The 19,312-nt window shown below is 34.1% G+C and overlaps 1 protein-coding gene across 7 annotated transcripts in view; it reads left to right on the forward strand.

The window, feature by feature from the left end:
• Window positions 1-10,293: 10,293 nt before the first annotated feature.
• Window positions 10,294-19,312, forward strand: part of LOC121726864 (fasciclin-1) — an 83,268-nt gene continuing 74,249 nt past the window's right edge. For all 7 annotated transcript variants that reach the window (XM_042114478.1, XM_042114481.1, XM_042114479.1 and 4 more), the window contains exon 1: window positions 10,294-10,476. In XM_042114478.1, coding sequence (XP_041970412.1) covers window positions 10,354-10,476 — 123 coding nt within the window. In that variant the 5' untranslated portion in view covers window positions 10,294-10,353. The remainder of the gene's footprint in view (window positions 10,477-19,312) is intronic.

A 19,312-nucleotide genomic window follows, 5' to 3' on the forward strand; every position in this document is an offset into this window, starting at 1 on the left:
GTTTTTAATATTGTTTTGAGTGATATTTTATGTGGTGCCAATTCATCATTATAGCCAAATTTATTTTACCTATTTCCTCTCAAATATTATAATGAATACCTTAGACCGTTTTTTTTTTGTGTTTTTTTTTAATGAAATAAGGGGGCAACCGAGCAAGCGGGTCACCTGATAGAAAGCAACTTCCGTCGCCCATGGACACTCGCAGCATCAGAAGAGCTGCAAGTGCGTTGCCGGCCTTTTAAGACGGAATAGGGTAATAGGGGAGGGTAGGGAAGGGAATAGGGTAGGGGTTAGAGGATTAGGCCTCCGGTAAACTCACTCACTCGGCGAAACACAGCGCAAGCGCTGTTTCACGCCGGTTTTCTGTGAAAACGTGGTATTTATCCGGTCGAGCCGGCCCATTCGTGCTGAAGCATGGCTCTCTCACGTATATTTTAATGTGCATCGAGATTCGAGACATGCATGCGGAAGCCTATCTAGTCAAGGTTTTTGAAATCTTCAGCAGAAAATAAAAAAATATTTTAAAAGTTGAAAAAGATTATAAGTTCTTTGAATATAATTTTCACTTATTTTCCAGTTGCGACTTTGTCCGTACAGAGTGTGGCTTTTAATATTTCTGGGAATATAAAACTGTATCTGACACTAACTATCCCCCATAGGAAATATTGAGACATTCTAATAGCTTCGACGATTAGGTAATTATATTTTTATCAGTTTCATTTCATTTTTAAAATGACAACTTGATTTCAGTCGATAACATATGAATTTTCCTCGATTAGTATATTAATTAATAATTGAGCAACTTCCTCTAGTTATAAGGGGTACATCTTTTCTGTTTTATGTAACAATTTGTTTTAGACACACTATTTTTTTTTTTCATTTAACTATCTTTCCATCTTACGTTCTATACAAACGAGAAAATTGAAGAGCCTTTTCTATTAGATCACGATTTATTATGGTTTAATGTATAATATAACACAATATAATAGATTATAATGATACAATATTAGGTATTTAATCATTTATTTGTTCAGTACAATGGGCATTGTCCAAAAAAAATCACATGTACTTTTTATATTTTTTTTTCGTTAAAATAGGGTATTTTAAGAATATAAATTAAATAATTTTGAAATTCATTGGCTAGTTTTTTCTCAATAAATTTTTAAAGTTTCGCTCTGACGTCATCATCGGCGGACAATTATTGACCTCTGAGTATGTTTTAAATTTCCTTTCAATCTTATTTATAATGGCTGGTTCGTCAAATGCAAGTTCTCAATAAGTGAAAGCTGATACGAGAAGCTTACCAAAAGTTCGAAACATAATGTTGGTCGAATTTATTGCTAATTTAACGCCATTGAAGGTCAAACAAAGGTTAAACATATTTGTTCAAAAATATAAGTAACTGATGGGTATTTTTTTCGTTTATATACAGAAAAACGATCACTGACCTTATTCTTGGAAATGTTTTTGTAATGAGCAAAATTAAAAAAAATGGACAATGCCCATTGCGGGTCCAATTAGTACTTGTAAGTTGTAATAAACGGACGAGACATAATACAGCTGTATTAAGTACATACTACATAATATTTTTGCCGTGTTTGTGGCGAATCGTCGAGTAGAGGTAATATATCACCGCATGTCGACAACTGATTGACGGACAAACAATGTATTTCTACTTTTTCATGTCAGTGCTCACGTTGTTTTGTACAAATTAAACTCCATGTTGTTTAATTTCAACAAAAATGGTTGCCTGTATCTTGGTTGCACCGAAATTCTTAACGAAATTCCATCCTATGTCTTTTCTTTGGTCTCGTGACCCAAAATATACTAAGAGATTTTAAACGAATTTCAATTAAAATTTAAAAGCAATTACTATGCGGCATATGGACAATAATGTTACAGACAGACACACTTTCGCATTTATGAAATAATATAATAAACTGACGCAAAACAAGTATCAATTTTCCGCCATTTAAGGTACATAATTAAGGAATAATTAACTTTGAGTAGGTCTCAAAATGAGATTAGATGATAGATCCCCGGATCCAACGGAAGCAGATCTCGAAAAACATTAGCGATCTGTTAGCGAATATTAACTAAAAGTTACACAACTTGTAATTAGTTTTGTTAACTTCCCAGAACGTTTATGATAGACTTCACCGCCATTATCTCTGAACTTCATTTTCATTATAATTATTATTTATTCTATTTCCACTTACTAATGAATGGATTCAGCTGGGTTGTCCCGGAAAACTGATAAGTGATAAGTGACATTATATCTCGTGACGTATGCGTGTGAAGTTGCGGTAAAAACTAGACATGATGTCCTTTGTTGTGATCTTGGTCGTATTCTAGAGTATAAATAGAGAATACCTACAAAATGTCTTCAATAAATTGACATAGGTCTATTCATATATTTTCAATATCTTCAGCAATATACTATTACTCAATAATAGATAATATTATAGTTGACATCATAATAATAATATGCTAGCTAAGAGAAGCAACATTAATCATATGACGTGTTTCCGCAATTAGGTGATTATAGTTAGCGGTGTGATATTGCAGTCGCAGTGAAATGGATACGAGCGTCTGATACGAGATGATATGAGCCTGAAATAAATGTGTCAGCCATTTCAAATCACGCTTCACGCCTACCCCCAACGTCGCGTCGACCGCCACAAAGCGCGAGCCGCTAATTACCTTTGTGTTGCAGGTATATTCCATAATTATAATTCACTAGCGACCGCCCCGGCTTCGCATCAGGTATTAAGTATAGAACCATTGAAAAAATGATTAACATCGATAGCCTATGATCCTTCACGTGGTCTACTTCTTATCTATGCCAAATAACATAAAAATCGCTCTAGTAGTTCGCGAGATAAGCCCTTACAAATAATTTCCCCCGTTTTTTCCACATTCTCCTATTAGTCGTAGCGTGATAAAATATAGCCTATAGCCTTCCTCAGTAAATGGGCTATCTACCACTGAAAGAATTTTTCAAACCGGACCAGTAGTTCCTGAGATTAGCGCGTTCAATCTAGCCCTTTCAAATAATTTTCCCCGTTTTTTCCACATTTTCCTCTATTTCTTTGCTCCTATTAGTCTTAGCGTGATAAAATATAGCCTATAGCCTTCCTCGATAAATGGGCTATCTAACACTGAAAGAATCATCAAAATCCGTTGCGTAGTTTTAAAGATTAAAGGGAACAAAGGGACATGAGGGAAAAAAAGCGACTTTGTTTTATAATATGTATAGATGATCTATACATGTCTACTAATATTATAATAATTGTATAATATCCTTCGTCCTTGATTACTCGCATGTAGATTGTGAAATAAACGTATATATATACAGAATGTAACAAAACTAAGTGACTACAGAAAACTATACGTGTTCCTTGCAGAGAGTTAACTGTCAAAGTAGTAGCGCTGAAAGATCAATTTTTTTTTCAAATTTGCATGGGCATTGAGCAAGCCCCCCAGCGTCACGAGTTTCCCCATACAAAAGTGAAAAAAAAATTCGTCTTTCAGCGCTGCTACTTTGACAGTGAACTCTCTAGATTCTAGAAGGAACACAAACGCATTCTAAAGTATTATCACTTCGTTTTGTTACACTCTGTATATTATAAACAAAACTATTGAAATATTATGTAGCTGTAAAATTCAAACTCTCAAACTTCTACATCCATACTAATATTATAAATGCGAAAGTGTGTCAGTCTGTCTGTCTGTCTGTCTGCCCGTCTGTCTGTCTGTCTGTCTGATACCTCTTCACGCCCAAACCGCGGAACCGATTTTGCTGAAATTTGGCATGGATATACTTTTTGTCCCGGAAAAATGTACGGTTCCAGCACGATAAACGAGTTTTGGCGCAACGGAGTTGCGGGCGTTATCTAGTACTAAACTAAGGTATAAAATTATACGTTTATAATGAATGTAGAGTTAATGAGCAAATGTTTAAGATACTTGGTCCTTGGTCGGTCAAAGAGAATGTTTCACCGAAATTTGAAGTGACAGCCGAGCGGGGCGGGGCCGGGAGAGGAGGGGGGAGGCATGCGGGCGAAGTTACGCTTCGGATCTATTAACTGTGATTGCTATTTACTTCAATTAATTTAAATATCGTCGTCACCCATGTAATATATCAGTAGTAGTAACTCATACGTAATATTTGGGTAAAAATTGGCTTGTAGCATCAAAAACTATGTTTGGAGCTAGCTCTAGTCTTGAGTCCTGACATTGCCAAGCAGCGAGTTCATGAAAATACGTATACATACATAGTTACATACATACATTACATAGTACATACACTTTTGAAAGGCACATACGTTCAGACGCTGATGTAGACTAACATAATATTATACGAAAACTGGACAGTTCTGCAAATATTACATACATACGCGTCGAATTGATAAGCTCCTTTTTTTGAAGTCGGTTAAAAACTCAGAAAATACTTATACACCTTACCTTCATTTACAAAATATATTGATAGGTTAGAGTGTTAGACCCATTCAATTAAAAATGTATTGCAAAAATTGCATCAAAAACAATAACTTGTTCTTGATATAATCTCCTTTTTATATTAACTTCTATATACTTAATTATTTATATGTTAATTTAGTGAAAAGGTGATTTTCCATTTGTCCGTCGTTTCTGCGTAATTAGCGATTGTCACAGTGAGTAGGGTGTCCAAGTGTTGGCGCCCGAATTAGATAACAGAATTAAAATACTTTGGACCCTCTACTCCCGGACTAATTACATCGAACCGTTTGCAGGAACTTTCCAAAGAATGTACCGGTAAGGTCGAGAGAAAGTGTATAAAGGTTCTTTTATTACAGTGTATTATTTATGTAGTACTAGCGGCCCGCCCCGGCTATAAAATTATATAAATTATAATATTTTATACATCGCACGGGTATAAAATATATCCTATGACAGTCATTGAAAAAATAACTAAAATCGATTCAGAAGTTTTTAATTATATTCATTACTACCCGTGGCCCGCATTGGTCGGGACCGCCGCAAAAGCTACGTCCCTCAATTTTAGAATCTGTAATATCTTCGAAAATATTCATTAAAATTATATCCTGTAAAGGGCCATATAGATCTATATTAAATCAATAATGGATTTAAAGTATTTAATTGAGTAAGGATTAATGCTGTATTGGTTAAAATCGCTTCGAAGATATTACAGATTAAAAAATTGCGGGAAGTAGCTTTTGCGGCGGTACCGACCAATACGGGCCTTGCACGTGTAGTAATAATGAAGACAAGTCAAAACTGCTGAATCGATTTTAATAATTTTTTTTATACCCGACCGCTGGGGCGGGTTGGTAGTACTAAATATAAATATAACCCATTTCACACTCCAATAATTATAATTTCACTGTAATTCAATATAGCGTAAAAGAGTTTTCATTCAAAACAACATTTTTCACTGAAAATGTCCAATTACCAAACGCAATAAATTCTCATAATATATTTATAGTGGAAACGAATTTCTGTGGAAGTTTTTTCTTGAACAACACGAAAATAATGAGTTCTGTCAGAATGGCGCCCCGTTGTCTTAGAGCTTAAGCTTCTTTAAGACCTTTTAAAAAGAAAAAATACGACTTTATATTTCTCATTTAAACAATTGTTTCTTTTTTTATATACGATTAGCATTAGCACTTGAATTCGTAATACATACTTACATTTCTTGACATACTAAACGCATCTAGTTGTTTCGGTTCAACGATCTTATCGAATCTGTATTTTTTTTATGAAATAAGGGGACAAACGAGCAAACGGGTCACCTGATGGAAAGCAACTTCCGTCACCCATGGACACTCGCAGCATAAGAAGAGCTGCAGGTGCGTTGCCGGCCTTTTAAGAGGGAATAGGGTAATAGAGGAAGGTAGGGATGGAAAGGGAACGGAATAAGGGAGGGTAGGGAAGGGAATAGGGTAGGGGATTGGGCCTCCGGTAAACTCACTCACTCGGCGAAACACAGCGCAAGCGCTGTTTCACGCCGGTTTTCTGTAAGGACGTGGTATTTCTCCGGTCGAGCCGGCCCATTCATGCCGAAGCATGGCTCTCCCTTTTCTTTAATTCTAATTTAATATCTAAAATTTTACTCAAAGTCATATTTATTTGAAAATATCGTTACATATAAGACGTTTACCAAACTCAAAGGGTTTCAGGTAACAGCAAAGTTTACCAATAGAATATCAAAAGTCGTATTAGTATTGGAACTGGCGAGGTCTTTCATATCAGTTATTTTACATTTCCATCCACTGAGTTGTAAGTATACTTATACCCCCTTACTAATAAACGCTGTATATGCTTTGAATAGTTATACAGTGTTTTGTCTTCTTCGATCCAATTAAAAATGTCACTTGTGTGACAGGAACAAAACACTGTATAACTATTCAAAGCTTAAACAACGTTTATTAGTAAATTATGTCAGTGTTTCTACCACACATTTTTATTCAAAGTTTTCTTATATTATATTTTGTGATGGTGTTATAATTATTCTAATAGTTAATGCGCAAGTAAATTAAACTAAATCATATTCGAACGAAAACGGGACAAAAAAATAAAAGCACATCACACTCCGAAAGGAAAAAATATATACATTTAGCTAATTAAAATTTTCCTCACTCGTTACGTCCTTAATTTGTGCCCACGTGATGACAACGCCATAACCTAATGAAAATGTAAAGGCAAAACTTGGCACGGGAGAGCTTGTTTAGGTTATCTCGACATTGGCTAATGCATAATAAACTTGTTAGTACGAGGCCAGGTTGGCGCCAGGCCAGCGTGCGTACAACAATGGACTCAAAAATCACATCCCTGGCCTACAGGCTACACCATCCGCAGACGGTAACCAACCTTGTTCCGTTTCTATTGGAGCTTCGTACAATATTTAACGGGGTAATAACACTCTCGAGTGTAAATATGGCGCATGCACGAACACACTTCTTACAAACTTCACAGGAAGTTTCGTCGTCAGTTCTAGACTTAAGTAAGCGATGAAACTCTTTCCTGAATTTATTAACGGCTGATGATATTTAAGGATTAACAGCAGACTGAGCTTTGTGAAACATACGTATTGTAAGGATGGTTTTTAGCCTCGTGTTTCGTTTGATAATGTAACACATGATGTTTTTCTTTCTCTGTACCAGATGATATTTTGCACCGAAATAAACCAAAATATAACTGCAAACGTATACTGTAGTTTCGCTTTGTGATATGCAGAACGGTAAGCTTTCACAAAAAATGTGCGCCCATCCGCTGCCAGACTTTCATAATTAAACAGAATAGAAACGTGAGAGCTGTCCCTCTTTAATTACATCATTTATTAAACGTATCGTTTTTATATACATACTTTATATTATTATGAACCTTTGAAATATATTGACGAATAAGTTATTAAAATGCATTGTAATAATATTATGTAGTTTTTGTTTTAATGTTTCCTGGAGCCTAGGAGTATTATTGTTACTCAAAGCCTCTATAGGTAGTGCAGTAACCTAGAGGTTAATAATTTACATTTTATTTCGTCGAATACGTATAGAGTAAGTAGAATAAGAACTTATTCTTTCGTGTGATAAAGGAACTCCCATAGGAACTCTATGTTTGTCAAAGAGATTAAGACAAACGTTTCTAAGTGTCACATATTCTGGAACCTTTACAATATATTAATTTTACATGATTAGTATCTACTGAAACATATATACTTTAAGTCTTAGCCTTAGGCCTAATTTCACCATCGTCTGTCAGCGTTCACAGCTTGTTAAAATGTCATGTCTTCTCTTTCATTTATATGAGAAACGAAAGAGATATTGTGATGCTAATTCGAGTATTAACTTTAACAGTTGGTGAAATTGGTTAAAGTATGGCAGTATTTCGCTGGCTGTATACCCGTGCTACTACTTACTAGTTAGTAACGAGAATTAAAAATATTTTAATGAAAACAGCTTGAGCGGCATATTCGCCTACTATTATCAATATCAACGTGATTGTGCTATTGTGCATAGCATAGACAGCTACGCAATCTTGATGGCAATCGTGGTAATCTACCATCAATTCGTCACCCAAAGTGAAGAGGGACATATTATGTTATATTATGTATAGTACCTTTGTAAAACGTACCGAGTGTAGTAACGAATACATCCTTTATCCCTGGATGCACATCACCGTCGAGATCAGAAAGTGGAACTAAACACTCAAGTAATGACAGTGAAGCGTACTTTTTTGTTTATTACTGTTGAGTAGTTTTTCCGTTTTATATTTAGAAATGAGAATCAAAAGAACATATTTTACTTGATACAACAGAAGCCTGTTCTGAAATGTTGTACAAAGTACGTATAATGTACCATAAAAGTTACTTAAGCAATATAAAATCTATCCAAATCAATAACATTTAACTTACGCAGTAACTATTAATTAGTTAGTAATCTGTATTCTGATTAGATTAGTACTTAGTAGGTAACTTTAGTACTTAACATATTTTAAAATGTAAGTTACGAAAAGAGGCGGATCAAATAAAATAAGTTAAAGCTATCGCAACTTTGCCTTGTTAAGAAAGGAGTTGTACTAATATAATTGTATCTACTTTACACAAGTTTGTAAGAAATCGTTAACGAGGCCCAGCCGCCGTTCCTAGGTTTATGCAAATTTTTCATAAAAACTCTTCTTTGAAAGTAATGAGGAGTGACGAATGTTGGAGATAAATGACGAATCATGACGACTAGCCTTGGATCTTTTGTCAAATGGGTTAAGTCGACAATACAATTATGAGGAAAACTTTTCGCCTGTCTATTTGTGAAAATTATACTGTGGTTGGAAATTAGATTCTAAAAAACTACAAAAGTTCTTTTACACTGTTTTAACAATTTATTGTTTAAAATATTGTTTAAAAATAACACTATCTGTAGCTTAGCTGCACTCCAGTTCAATTTCTACATTTAAGTAATTGAACTTTAAATTATTATAACTCATTACGAAAAAAAATAGGAAGTACATATTTTTACGTGATTACAATAAATAACGTATGATATCATCAAGGTATTTAATATTCTTCCTCGTTTCTCGGAAACGGGACGCGTGGAAGCGTCGGTAGGAACGTTAAATAGTCAAAAATATGACATTAGGGAGCCGTAAACAAAGGCCTATAATTGGTTCCTGTCACGTCCCGACCGCACCAGAACCGCCGGAGCCGCGGCGAAGCAGGTAACAGACCCGCGCGATACCTTTGTACCTCAGGTAGGTGTAGAAGCCGCGGAATTGTACAACATTGACGAGGTAATGGGTTTACACGAATATTTTGCACGAAGAAAGCATTGTTAGCAACGTTATACTTGTAGAGTGATCGCATCAAGTATTTTTTTATTGTTTGTGCTCTTATACTAGTTTTTTAAATTAAAGGTACGCCGTATGAGACATATAAAAGGTAAACAGCGTTTTAATTTATTTTATGTAATTCATCAATCATGTAATTCATCAAATTCAGAAAGAGTTTTACGGGTAAAAACTTTACTTCTGAGTGTAGCCGATGTACTCTTTACGATTGAAATGTTGAATTTATTCATCTCTATGAACTCGTATTAAAATTAAGCAAAATAAATCAAAGGATATAAGTTAAGTTAATAATTTACCTTTATTTAATAATATTATATGTATGAACAGGCACAAAAAGTTGTATACAATTAGTAAACTGAATCAACATTATTAAGTTTAGTTCAGTTCACGGAAAATTGAGAGCAAACGAAGGTGGCCATTAATTTATTCATCAGCAGCCTATACAAACAGGGAAACTTAATTAAAAGCTTCGGAAAGCTTTAGATAGAGCCTTACTAAGCTTTTGATATTTGATAATAGGGATACACCGTAGCATCAACATGAGTATTATAGTCTTGCTGGAGTACCTTCTAATGCTTATTGAAATTCATTCAAGTTATATCTTTGCAACATTGTTCGTTGAACTTTACTATATCTAGTCAGGCAAACGATTTGGTAATTTCGGTAAAATCTTTGTACTCTCTCAAAGTTTTAATGAAAATCTTTGAATTCCGTTTCCTTCGGCATTGTTAGACAATAATATATTTTTATGTTACCAAAAATTTTAGTTCGTTTCCGATTTTGCCGAACACTATAGGAAACATGACTTATTCTGGTATTTCCGAAAATTCGTTAGTGGTCGTTATTTCGAATGATGGTGACCACTAGAGGCTTTTTGACCTCAGCGCGTGCGTGAGTGGGACAGGGATACGTCGACGCGCCGCTCCTCCGGCATTTACTCGCGCGAGTCGAGTCGCTCCGGCCGCCCCGAGACCCATGAGTAGCGCAAGTGTCGAGTGAATCACGGTGATGAAGGATGCTAAAATGGGTGGACCATGTGTGGTGGTGTTTGTGCTCCTCTTCGGCGCCGCTGTAGCCGAAAGAAAGCTGACCATAGCCGAGAAACTCCAGGAGGACGGAGATCTCTCCCAGGTAACTTTCCAACAAGTTTAAGTAAACTTTTGTTTTTGTTTTGTACTCACTTTATAGTCTTTTACGTTTAATAATAATGAATTTTCGTATGTTATTGTTGAGTTTTCAACTTACAAAGTTAGAGTTGTTGATACGTGTAAGTTTGATCGCTAATAGTTTTAGACATAAACGCGATCTCGTTATGCTAATTTTGTTGTCGTTCTAGGATAAACTTATTACTATTAAAACTATAATAATATTATTATGTGTAACTTCTAATTAACAATACGATATATTAATATTCTTTTAGGTGTTAGGTATAGTCAAATTACCGTTAACAATAAAAAAACTGACAAAAAGCAACATAAAATATCGCCGGTTTATTTCTCACCTTTATTAACAAAAGGCCTTTCTTAGCTGTAGTAGCAAAATTTGATAGTTGAGTATTGATGATAATAAATAAACTATAATTATCATTTACCTATTAACATAACCTATACTTAACGCAGCTACCTGCTTGTAGAATATTGTAGAGCTCCTACTAAAGATGTGCATACTAAGTTTCCTTTACAAGTTTTGGCTCGTAAAATATGGCCTCCTTTGCGGCCACTAGGATATCCGTTATCTGTTACCCAATAGAAGCCTTGTTGGAGATAGTCCAACTGCGAACAATCAATTAAGTACTTGGATCAGGTGGATTAAAGGAATTTCGGTTACCGGCTTCTTAGTATAAGTAGGGGACGTATTGTATTATGTAGAGTTTGGTACAACTAATATAATATATTCTGTGGTAGAGTTGCATAATGACTCATGCGCAGAAGGCACCTGCTCTTGTATAATTATATCTATTTTTAGACTGGAAAGTGTCACAAAAGTTGACAATAGCCTGGAGCCGTAGGTAACTGTTCAAATAATCATCTCTAAGTACTGTAGATCTTAAGGCAAGGACGACCGTCGTGCGTTAACAAGATTACAATAAAGTCGATATAAAAATACTCCGAGAAGTATTGATATGGCTTTATCGTAACTTAATTAATGTTTATTATTATTTCGCGCTTATTGTGAATAAGTAGAGCACTGCGTTAATGAACGCAAACCAATCCTTGATATGAATATTGCTCGTAGAATATACCTACATAAATAAACAGTCGAATAAAATACACTTTTTATTTAAAAGTCACTTAAAATTCTTTAATTTCTAGGTATGACAATATTAAACAGAATACACGATAGTGGGATAATCGTAATCTATGGCTGTAATTATTATTCGTAGGTAGCTGTAATAATATAAAATCTAGAAAAAATACGCGTATAAATTTTTATGATTTGAATATTTTACTTTTGAAACTATTCATTTAGAAATTAAGAAATTAATAAAATACATTTAAGTAATACCATATAGGGTACTGAGTCTATTAAGGCTTATGGTTAACTTGTGCCAAAAATGTCCAAATTGCGGTCCTAAACATGGACTTTTACGATGTCCAAGGGAGACATAATATGAGAGTTTTAATTTTTTTACCGGACCGACAAGTTAAAAACACAAACCTTCATTTGATTCAAATAAAAGATCCCTACGAGAAAATTTGTTTTGGACATCTTGCGTCGGATTTTTTGGACGTTATTTAACATACACCTATTTAAGGTGACGCCGCGTTAAAGTAAAAAAACCGTGTTGGATATGTTTTACATTGCTTGTTTTCTAAATACATTTCATATAAGCTATGGGCAAATTAAAGTGTATGCTTGAACCAATCTATTGGAAGCTTAAATCACTCTCATCTGTTGGCAAAATAGAAATTTTACAAAGGCCTTTTTGATTGAATATTCTGTGTTATAAGAGTAGACCAATCGTGTTATGCTATACCCATAGCATTCAAAGACAAAGACATGATGAATACTGACAATGAACTTTAATTTCTTTAGTCATTGCTGAGAAAACTCGATATCGCTACAGCCAAATTATCAAGGCGTCGCCTTAAAAAAATCTTTATTTGCTTTAAAAGTGGTAAGTACATAGATGGATACTTAAAGTTGATGTCAGCTATTTTATGACATAACTAACTTTTTAGTTTTTTTTCTTTTTCACATTTTTCACACGCCATTGACTAAGTTACGAGTTTGAAGTAGTTTAGTCTGAATATGAATTAATATAATAACTAGCTGTTTGACCGAGCTTTGCTCGGTATCCGATGTAAATGACATTTTCTAGAAATTATTCCTAGCTAGATCGATTTATCGCCCCCGAAACCCCCTATATACTAAATTTCATGAAAATCGTTGGAGCCGATTCCGATATTCCAATTATATATAATATTTAATAATTAATACAAGAATTGCTCGTTTAAAAATATAAGATAAGATATAAATGAATATTCACTGGGGTGAATCTTTCATGCTATCCAAGTGTTTTGTAAAGGAGGAGCACGTGTTGTGTACAATTAATTAGACCTCTCTTACTCCCTGCAGCAAAACAGACTAAAACAAAATAAACTAGGTTAATGCAAAAACGTTGTATGAAATATACATAACTTAACAGTCTAAATATGCGGAAGAACTTTAAGTTCACTATAAACTGTATTAAGTATTAATATTAAATATACATGATAGCATGCCCTTAAAATAATAATTCTATTTAATGGATTTGCAATACCTGTTTCAAATATAATTTCTTGATTTTCAACTTTGGAAACATTTTTTGCATCCTAAAACCAAACGGAAAAATAATATTTTGTTAAAAATATCAGCAGCAAGGCTACATTAACATTAATTATTTTCATAATTTGAAAGTACAATACTTATGAAGCTTTAAATTAAGCTTGCAGTCAGCGCCGAAACATTTTACTAAAATAGGACGGACGAAAAGCGTTGAAAAATGTAAAATAAAGCTTTTGTTGGTATTTTACATGTCTCAAAAATTTTCTTAAAGCGAGTAGAAAATATTGTACTTTGAGTAAAATTTTATTAAAGCATCTCATTGAGAGAATCCGCTCTCCCCACTTTTCTTTCAGTTCAAAATTTTCTTTTCTTATGACTTTAAATGGAATCTTGAAATAAATTCCGAAACATTGCTTGTTGGATTGCGTAGCATTGCTTTGGAGAAATCACTATTGTAAGGCTAATTCTTTTCTTTTATAAAAATAAATAACTTTGATAGATATTATTTTAACCAGTTTTTGACGTGGGAGAGTCATGCTTCGGCACGAATGGGGCGGCTCTACCGGAGAAATACCACGGGCTCACAGAAAACCGGCGTGAAACAGCGCTTGCGCTGTGTTCCGCCGAGTGAGTGAGTTTACCGGAGGACCAATCCCCTACCCTTTTCTCTTCTCTGCCCTCCCCTATTTCCTTCCCTACCCTCGCCTATTCCCTTTCCTACCCTCCCCTATTACCCTATTCCCTCTTAGAGGCCGGCAACGCACCTGCAGCTCTTCTGATGCTGCGAGTGTCTATGGTTGACGGAAGTTGCTTTCCATCAGTTGACCTGTTTGCTCGTTTGCCTTATTTTATATAAAAAAAAACAACTTTGAGCAATACAGATTTTTTATAACTTAAGAGGCGACTAACCCCAAAAATTGAACATCGTCCTCTCTTCACACTCACGCCCGTCTTTCATATGCCAGGTGAAAAACAACGACACGGAATCATCGCCAAATTAGTTTTTCCTCAATAACTCGATAAATATACAACATTTTAAAAATCCGCTAGGTCGATCTCTCAATGATAGAATTTTATACAATGTGTTAGAATATTAACTTAGTTCAAAGTACGGTTATAAATGAAAAATTCGTGAAAATTAGATGCATCTTTGTGTTTTTTTTCTATCGAGAAAATTTTAAGATATCGTGTTTTTGATCAAATTCTCGGAAATATAATGTAGTTTGTAATTTTAGAAGATGAAACAATTCGGGGCTTATTTTAAAGTATAAAAATTAATTACAAAATCGACACTTCAGGGTTAGTCGCCCCCTTAAGTAGATAGCATTTTCTTATCCGTATTAGATTTACGTGTTCGCTTTTAGACGAGAATGGTTATTGAACTTTTGTTTACTTTTCTTTATTTTTCCATCCCTTTTAACCCGGAGCGGAAAATTACCTTCCCTCATTCTTCGTAATATATTTTTGGCAAACGATCTACTGAGGACTAAATAGTATTGCCTAGTTTACATACCAATTTACATAGTATATAGCTGTTCTATATCCATGCACAAGCAAAGTAAACACAAAGTTACTATAATGAAATCATAAAAATGTCAATAAAAATATTGTATAAAATGTTCAGAATTTATAATAAACAGAGAAAAGGAATATTTTATTATCCGTTGATCCGTAAATGTTATTTCTCTGGCAACGGATTAAGCAATTTGGTGTTTTGCCCAAACACTGCAAATCGTTGCTTGAAGTTATTAATGTAACAGATTGTGAAGATTCTTACTTTTAAAATAGTTGAAAAATATGGCGTGTGATCGGATGCTTTTAGAGTTTCTGGCATCTTAAAAATTTTTTACTACTTTTGTCTCTATAGATATTATCGTTGTCGATCGATTGTTCTTCAGTCCTGCGAATACTATCCTAGTGGTACTACTTACTAGATACATAATATTAATACATAATTAATAAGTTTTGGTGTGAGCAGAAATCGGTGTAGTTCGTTATATATTGTGGCAACTGGCAAGTTGCAGTGATATCGTTGTATAATGACACGCTATTTCCGCAGAAGACTCATGTGTATCTGAGCAATCTTTTTCTAAATTACTTCAGGCATTCAACTCCTCGCTGAATAAACGTGCTCAGGATTTAAATTGAGATTCACAGTTTTCTTACTTTTTTCACGGCTATTCCATTTTATGGTTATTTAATACTTTAAAGAGTATTTGCCTATAATTTAATTAACTAAAACCTTTTTTTTTGCGATTAAAAATTGGATACTTTCTTGTTAGTTTTTTAATAACGATGATTCTCTATGCAAATTGTTAATACAAAATCATGTCTTTATTATAATATTATATTAAGCAAATATTGATGAAACAATATGTAGCTAATACCAATAATTGTTGTCTGATATCGTCTCAATAGACGTTAATAATGCCGATAATTATATTAAGGATGTGACTAACCGTGCAGCGCGTATAAGGATGTCTTAAACAAACTTTGTCATACACAGGGGTAGAGTCGTTATTTTTTTATTTAAAAGTGTTTTTAATATCTATAAAGTGTTATATTAAAATATGCGTGATCATGAGTTGAGCACATTTAATAGCCAATTTAATTTTTGCTCTGTTTGTTTTATACCAAGTAACCTTTTATCTTGTTCTTCGGATGGGCATGTAAAAAGTCGGTCCTGCGCCTGATCTCTCGCCGGTCGTGTCGGTCTTCGAATAGAGAGTGCTCTTGTGTACTGCGCACCCACTTGGGCACTATAAAAATTACTCCTGTGTAGCTGGCCTGGTTTCAATGAAACCGGCCACCGTCACCGAAACCGGTGTGGGAGCTATTATTATTATTTTATCTTGTGTACTTATTGCTGCTACCTAAGTTCATGGATGCTTCAATGGATGTGTTATAGTGTATCCCAACTTCAGAGAGGAATTTCTTAATGGCTAGTTCAATAGTTGAAGACAGCAGAGAAGCAGTTGAAAAATGCTACTACTTTTGTAAAGAACAAAAAGTTTTTATCTAGTAGCGTTAAATAAGCTCCAATATCCTTAAACTCGGTCCGTACATTTATATTGTTCCAATGTATTGTACTTAATTGGACAGCCGTCGTCTCAAACGGTTGCATCCGTCTTAGATACCTCGCGGAGAGATGCTTATGCCCTTTGTGCTTTTTAAATCATAAACATCCTTAATGATTATGGTTTTTGGTAATGTCATTTAATGACAGAATTCTTATCCCAGATTAACTCAATAGTTACTACCTGACCATTATAATATTGTTTCACATAGTCATTAATTTCTATTGTTGAAATATTTGATGTACATATTTGTGAATACAGAAATGATTGTCATACATTTATGTGCTGGCTTTCATTTCATAAAATGTAAATTTTAAATTGGACTTTAAGTAGACGTCCCTTTACATTGATGAATGCTTAATGAGAAATGGACGTATATGCCTCTTGTCATTTAAATATTTTAATTGCTGCTTCAACACAGTGAATGTATTTTAGCATGATACGGTACAAAAAATAATTGCATAAAACACTATTTTTTTTAAATACGTTTTCTCAAATATTGTAGTAGACAGAAATGCGAATACAAAATATACGCGATTAATTTTGTCAATATCAATGAAATGTCAAAATAGTCGCAAATAGCACTGAAGTGGTCTCGCTTTTTGCCTCCATACGCCATATTATGTCTACTCCATACAGTATGACGTGGCGATTGAAGATAATTAATAGGCAATATTAAAATATGGTGACATGATATCCTGTCGAGATGTGGCGTGTTAACAGGACATGTGACACGTCACCCGGGTGCCACCAGCTAATAACCGTCGCTAAGGAATTCAATATAGGTATGCGGGTGTGAGTGGTGTGACACATCTCGCCCGATTCACATTCACCTCGTATCGGAGTTTGATGCCACACTAACATTTAGCACAATATTGTATTTAATTGCCCTTCAGGTTCATGCACCATAATATCTAATATACTTAATATCTATGGAAGCTTCACACCACGTATATATATATATATATATATATATATATATATATATATATATATATATATATATATATATATATATATATATATATATATATATATATATATATATATATATATATATATATATATATACAATAGGAACGTGGTATTTCTCCGGTCGAGCCGGCCCAATCCTGCTGAAGCATGGCTCTCCCACGTTATATATTTAAGATTTTTTTATATGATACACATATTATTTACGAAACATCCATGACCCAGGTATTCATTATACTTCAAATAAAAACTAAATCTCAATTAAATAGAATTTTACTTGTGGATTTTGTGATTGCTGTAATATTTATTAATATTAAATAACGTAGAGCTATTCATGAAATAATTATTTAAAAAAAACGATTTTGTATAATATCTTATTGTTTTCTTAATTTTTTTTAATTTTTGTCAAAAGTATAAAATATAAGTAAAGTTTTTGTAGAGTCAAGAATTTGTTAACATTGCACGTTGTAAAAAGTAAAAATGTGTTAACCGAATAATTCTCTAATGCCTGAAATATTACGTCTCAACAATTACCTTCGAAGAAATCATTACTTAAGCTCGCATGTCACATGCTATTAAGGCTGCAACTATCATGGCTTCCAAGTTTATTTATGTAAGTACTGGAACTATTTATACTTTTTCTACTTGTGTCATTATCGATGACAGTTTTTGCTGGATTTTTCATGGTTAATGATAAACTTGGCCAAAACACAGCCTGTCAGCGTTGCCAGACGTCCCGATTTTGGCTACTTTAGCTATCTATTATCACGTAAACGTTATTTTAACGCAAATAAAAATATAAAAATTAAAAAAACTTTTGATTTTATACCTTTTTTTACTTTGTCTCGCTTTTGAGTGAAAAATCCCGCTTTTTCACTCAAAAAGTTCCAAAGTCCCGACTCGTCACAAAAAAAATCTGGCAACGCTGCTGCCTATTGTAGTGGGTCCTTCCCGTTTCATACCACAAATTTTTCATACCGCGGTATAAAACAGCGAAGTACTGTTTTTGAATTGCCTGTTTCATACCGGCGTCCGAAACAGCGAAGACCTTTTTTGAATTAGTCGATTCGTACCGCAGCGCACATTTTAGTACAGTCAAGCTCGAAATATCTATACATATTATATAAATTATAAAATAATAAATTATTTAATTTTATTATTTATTACATATTATTATTTTATTTGATTATTTAAATTAAATAAAATCATCTCAAACCAAATACATATTGGGCAATTTATTGATGGTATACTGTTTCACGCCGGTTTTCTGTGAGCCCGTGGTATTTCTCCGATCAAGCCCGCCGATTCGTACCGAAGCATGGCTCTCCCACGTCACAACCATACAAAAATTTAAAAAAACTAGCGGTACTACGGAACCCTACCCATATTGCGCGTGGCCCGACACGCGCTTGGCCGGTTTTTTTATTTGTATTTTCTAAACTATCTATTTTCATCAAAAAATCAATGCACACTATGAAGGCACTTTTCAGATTGACAGCTCTCGGACCATAAGTACATTTATATTCTTTTTGATAATTTAAAATTAATTATATAGTGTTAGGTGAATTTTAAAGTTCTATATGTAATCAAGCTGTGATTCTATTGTTAGAAGTCTGATAGTATTTAATATATTTTTGATTTTGAAGGAAATGACATTTCTGTATACAAAATATTTTTCTATTTCTTCTTGTTACCACTTTTCTATACGCCAGTATAAATAAGTGATAACACTAAAAATATTTAATAAAATTCATGGTACGAATCCACCCATACCAAAAAAGAATTCGTCGTTTCATACCACTCCAAGCACCGCGGTACGAAACAGGCAATTCAAAAACAGTACTTCGCTGTTTCATACCGCGGTATGAAAAATAAGTGGTATGAAACAGGAAGGACCCGTTGTAGTCAATAGAAAGATTATGAAAATCTTATTGTCTTTACCATTTGTCACAAAGTTCGTAATGAAAATACTAGGCAAATTTTATGGCACAGTAAATTTGGGCAAAGGTACAATAACGTCACTCCTGACGAGCCGTGTCGCGTCAGATGCTACCAGCAGGTGCCACGTAATCGAAATCTGCATACAAATGACAATTATCCTGCCCTCCTTTCGGCACCCGGCTAAATGTGTTGAAAGCTGTCGGCATAAT

Source organism: Aricia agestis, chromosome 5, assembly GCF_905147365.1.
Source record: "Aricia agestis chromosome 5, ilAriAges1.1, whole genome shotgun sequence".
Classification (NCBI taxonomy): domain Eukaryota; kingdom Metazoa; phylum Arthropoda; class Insecta; order Lepidoptera; family Lycaenidae; genus Aricia; species Aricia agestis.